Source organism: Mauremys reevesii, linkage group 13 (genome assembly GCF_016161935.1).
Source record: "Mauremys reevesii isolate NIE-2019 linkage group 13, ASM1616193v1, whole genome shotgun sequence".
In the NCBI taxonomy this organism is placed as follows: Eukaryota; Metazoa; Chordata; order Testudines; family Geoemydidae; genus Mauremys; species Mauremys reevesii.
This window is the reverse complement of record NC_052635.1, coordinates 11,616,844-11,622,454: the sequence shown is the minus strand read 5'-3', so window position 1 is coordinate 11,622,454 and position 5,611 is coordinate 11,616,844. Positions and strand designations below refer to the sequence as shown.

The 5,611-nt window shown below is 40.4% G+C and overlaps 1 protein-coding gene across 1 annotated transcript; it reads left to right on the top strand.

Moving 5' to 3' along the window:
- Window positions 1-3,766: 3,766 nt before the first annotated feature.
- Window positions 3,767-4,597, top strand: LOC120380014 (olfactory receptor 6N1-like). Its single transcript, XM_039497520.1, has one exon. The coding sequence runs from the start codon at window positions 3,767-3,769 to the stop codon at window positions 4,595-4,597; it is 831 nt and encodes a 276-aa protein (XP_039353454.1).
- Window positions 4,598-5,611: the final 1,014 nt, after the last annotated feature.

Genomic DNA, 5,611 nt, shown 5'->3' with positions numbered 1-5,611 from the left:
AGATTTCCTACACCCTTTATCATTTTTGTTACTCTCCTCTAGACTCTCCCGTTTATCCAAATTTTTTCCTCATATGTGGTGCCTAGATTTGGACCCAATATTCCCTCTGAGGCCTCACCGATGCTGAATGGAGTGGGACAATTACCTCCTGTGCCTTACATATCACACTTATGTGATCACACCCCAGAATATTAGCCATTTTTTGCAATGGCATCACACTGTTGACTCACATTCAATTTGTGATACATTATAACCCCCAGATCCTTTTCAGCTGTACTACCACCTAACCAGTTATTCCCCATTTTGCAGTTGTGCATTTAATTTTTCCTTCCTAAGTGAAGTGCTTTGAACTTATCTTTATTGAATTTCATCTTGTTAATCTCAGACCAATTTGTCAATTTGTTTAGATAATTTTCGATTCTTACTGTGTCCTCCAAAGTACTTGCAAGCCCTCCAGCTCAGTGTTATCCACATATTTTATAATCATGCTCTACACTCCGCTATCCTAATCATTAATGAAAATATTAAATAGGATGGACCCACGACAGAACCCTGTGGGACCCCATTAGGTATGCCCTTCCAATTTGACAGCGAACTACTGATAAGTACTCTTTGAGTATGGTCTTTCAATCAGTGGTGTACCCACCGTAAAGCAATTTCATCTAGATCACTACAACTATAACTGCCTGAAGCTGGGAGTGGACGACAAGGGACAGCTCACTCGGACCTGCCTTATTCTGTTGGTTCCCTCTGCAGCCTCTGATAATTATTTAATGGCAGTAGACTTTGAGATGCAGAAAACTAAAGCTGTATAAAAGACAAATTGTGTATAGTGCATGTCAAACAATTCAAAGTAAATAGCCTTAAATCAACACATCATACCAGTTTTTACTGTTCATTCAATAATCCATTTGTAACAAGACTAATTCAGATGTCTAAATCACTGGATTTTTTAAATCTGAACAGCCTAGGTCTTTTCAAACTCTCCTTATATGAAAGCTGTTCCTTTCCCCTAATCATTTTTTTTGGCCTTTCTCTGTACCTTCTCCAATTAAAATACATCTTTTTTTTTAATGGAGTAACCAGAACTATACACCAAATATATATTCAAGGACTGAATATACCATGAACTAATATAATGGCATTGTGATAATTTCTGCTTTATTGTTTATGCTTTTCCTAAAGGGTCCCAATATTCTATTCACTTTTTTGACTGCCACTGCACAGTGAGTGGATGTTTTCAGAGATCTATCCACAATGACTCCACAAGCTCTTTCTTGAGTGGTAACAGCTAATTTTGTATGTAGAATTTGGATTATTATTTACAATTTGAATTATATTAGACCTTCGCTATAATCATCTCTGCGATAGCAAATCTTGGGCTATAGTAAACATGGTCTCTGGATCACACCTCCAGCCCTGCTCACTGTGAGTGGCTGAGAGCTCCTTCGGACCCAGGGCTGCTGGGGGCGGGGCGGGGCAGAGTGCTCCTCCAGCCCTATGGCCAAAGGAGTGCTGTCATCTGAAGCCTCAGCCCTAGGGCCAGAAGAGGAGGCACACTCTGCCATAGCTGCTGCCCTGGGGCTGAAGGAGCTGCCCCCTCACTATAATGAACCCATAACTGTACCAAAAAAGTTGCTTGGATCCTTAGAGGTTCATTATAGTGAGGATGTACTGTCATTTTCACTTTTCAGTACTGAATTTTGTCTGCCATTTGTTGCCCAGCCATCCCAGTTTAGTCAGCTCCCTTTGTTACTCTTCTGACATCACAAAAACATAAGAACAGCTATACTAGGTCAGATCAAAGGACCATCTAGCTCAGTATCCTGTCTTCTGACTGTGGCCAATGCCAGGTGCCTCAGAGGGAATGAGCAGAACAAGTAATCATCAAGTGATCCAGCCCCCGTCACTCATTCCCAGCTTCTGGCAAACAGTGGCTAGGGACACCATCCATTCACAGCATCACTAATAGCCATTGATGGACCTATCCTCCATCAATTCATCTAATTCTTTTCTTGAACGCTGTTATAGTCTTGGCCTTCACAGCATCCTCTGGCAAAGAGTTCCACAGATTGCCTGTGCGTTGTGTGAAAAATATTTCCTTTTCTTTGTTTTAAACCCGCTGCCCATTAATTTCATTCAGTGACCCCTCCTTTTTGTTTTATGAGAAGTAAATTACGCTTCTGTATTTACTTTCGCCACACCGGTCATGATTTTATAGACCTCTACCATGTCCTCTTAGTCATCTCTTTCCCAAGCTTAAAAGTCCCAGTCTTATTAATCTCTTTTCATGTAGAAGTTGTTCCATACCCCTAATAATTTTTGTTGCCTTTTTCTGAACCTTTTCCAAGTCCAATATATCTTTTTTGAGATGTGAATGATCACATCTCCACTCAGTATTCAGGATGTGGGCATACCATAGATTTATATAGAGGCAATATGATATTTTCTGTCTTATTATCTTTTCCTTTCTAATGATTCTCAACATTCTGTTAACTTTTTTGAATGCCACTGCACACTGAGTGGATGTTTTCAGAGAACTATCCACAATAACTCCAAAATCTCTCTCTTGATTGGAAACAGCTAATTTAGACCCCAGCATTTTATATGTATATTTGGCATTATGTTTTACAATCTGCATTAATTTGCATTTAGCAACATTGAATTTCATCTGCCATTTTGTTGCACAGTCACCCAGTTTTGAGAGATCCCTTTGTAACACTTCATAGTCTTCTTTAGACGTAACTATCTTGAGTACGTTTGTATCATCTGCAAGTTTTGCCACCTTACTGCTTACCCCTTTTTCCAGATCATTTATGAATATGTTGAACAGCATTTGTCCCAATACAGACCCTTGGGCGACCCCACTGTTTACCACTCTCCATTCTGAGAACGAACCATTTATTCCTACTATTTGTTTCCTATATTTTAACTAGTTACTGAGCCATGAGAGAACCTTCACTCTTATCCCATGACAGCTTACGTTGCTTAAGAGCCTTTGGTGAGGGACCTTGTCAAAGGCTTTCTGAAAATCTAAGTACACTATATGCACCCGAACTTCCGTGTCCCCATGCTTGTTAAACCCCTGAAAGAATTCTAGTAGATTGGTGAGGCATGATTTCCCTTTACAAAAATCATGTTGACTCTTTCCCAACAAATCATGTTCATTTATATGTCTGATAATTCTGTTTTTTACTATAGTTTCAAACAGTTTGCCCATTACTGAAGTTAGGCTTACTGTAGTTGCTAGAATTGTTTCTGGAGACTTTTTAAAAATTGGTGTCCCATTAGCTATTCTCCAGTCATCTGATTTAAATCAGAAGCTGATTTAAATGATAGGTTACATACCACACACATACATACCTGTGTCTGTATCATCATACCTTCCTGCATACCCCTTCACCACAGGAAGGGCGAAGTCATTTTCCACATGCTCCTTTAACTGAAGGGACATCAGTGTTCAGTTCTAGGCCTGCGACACTTGCCCCTGAGATCTAACTTTAAACATAAAACTGGGGCTCATAACTAGGAGAGGTAAAGGAGTTTTTGCACATTTATGGATTTAAGTGGTGACACTTGATTAACTTTTAACTCTGTGTTCTTCTGATTTGATTGCACATTTGTTTTATGCTCCTAGTCTCAATCCATGGCAGTCACAGACTGGGGAAATCAAACGGACATAAAATTCATTCTCCTGGGATTAGGGGATCTCCCTGATCAGAACATTTTCCTCTTCCTGCTGTTTCTAGTGATCTACATCGCAACCATGGCTGGGAACACCCTCATCATTGTGCTAGTTGTGGTTGATAAGCAACTGCACACTCCCATGTACTTCTTCTTGGGGAACTTGTCTTCCTTGGAGACCTGCTACACCTCGACCATCCTGCCTAGGATGCTGGCCAATCTCCTGACTGGGGACAAAACCATCTTTTTCAATGGCTGCTTCACACAATTGTATTTTTTTGGTGCTCTGGCCTCTACAGAATGCTATCTCCTAGCAGCCATGTCCTATGATCGGTATTTAGCAATATGTAAACCTCTGCACTATTTAGCTCTTATGAATACCAGGTATTGCCTCCAGTTGGCTACTGGATCATGGTTAAGTGGGTTTTTGGCTACTGCCATCTTTGTATTATTCATGTCACAGCTAATATTCTGTGGCCCGAATGAAATTGACCATTTTTATTGTGATCCTGCTCCACTGATAAAACTAGGCTGTGGTGACAAATATCTGATGGTGCTGTTGGATTTTATAATGGCCTGTGTATTTACCCTGCCTCCATTTCTACTAACCTTGACATCCTATGTTTGTATCATCACCACCATCCTGAGAATGCCTTCCGCCACTGGGAGGCAGAAGGCCTTTTCCACCTGCTCCTCTCACCTCATAGTGGTGACAATTTTCTATGGGACTATATTGATTGCGTACACACTATTAATAGTTGACACACTGAGAGTCCTAAACAAAGTGCTCTCTCTTTGCTACACAGTCCTGACTCCCCTGATTAACCCCCTCATCTACAGCCTGAGAAACAGAGAGTTCAAGGAAGCCTTGAGCAAAGCAATCAGTAAATATGTGGCTTTCCTAAAAAAATAAAGCAAATCATAGACAATAATTAAGGTCCATATTTTTAAAGGTGTTTAGGTACCGAGTGGGAAATTGGTGTTAGGCCAAAAGATCATAGAACATCAGCATTGGAAGGGACCTTGAGAAGTCATCTAGTTCAACCACCTGTTCAAAGCAGGACCAATCCCAAGATACATTTTTACCCCAGTTCCCTAAATGACCCCTGAAGGATTGAACTCACAATCTTGAGTTTAGCAGGCCAATACTCAAACCACTGAGTTATCCCTCATGCTTTTTAAACTCCTCTTAGGCACCTAAAGTACCTTTGAAAACCTGCCCCTTAGCTCAAGGTTTTCAAAGCTACCTGGGTGATTTGGTCAAAAAGTCCCCATTGAAATTAAGTTGAAAACTGCCCTGGAAAATCTCAGCACTCATCTTAAAAGAGAAATGGAGATTTACTGAGTCAGAGAATTTGTGGGGCACAGGACATAGGACAATTTGGTTCTAGACAGTTCTGTCAATCACTTCTGTTCAGCACTGATACATACAATATGATGGTAACTTTTCTCTTTGTGGGTGCCTAAACATTGGTCCTGAAAATGGACGCTGTATAGCATAGAGTTGACATGTTGCATAAAGCACAAAATCCACTAAATATCAAAGCAAATCCCTGTATATCGCCCCTGTTTACATTGTTGTTCTATTGTTTGCAATAAGGTTTTGGATGTATTGGTCCCCAGATATTGTTTCTCTGTGTTAGATAATAAAGTCTCGTAATCAAATACAGAAAAATCTAATAAAAATATAAAAACATAGCTGCATAGACTTTAGTGTCAGAAGGAACAATTATGATCATCTAGTCTGACCTCCAGCACAATGCAGACCTCAGAATCTCACCCACCCACTCCTGTATCAAAGCTATATCTGAGCCACTGAAGTCCTCAAATCATGGTTTAAAGACTTCAAGGTGCAGAGAATCTTCCAGCAAGTGACCCGTGCCCAACGCTGCAGAGTAAGACGAAAACCCCCAAGGCCTAAGCCAAT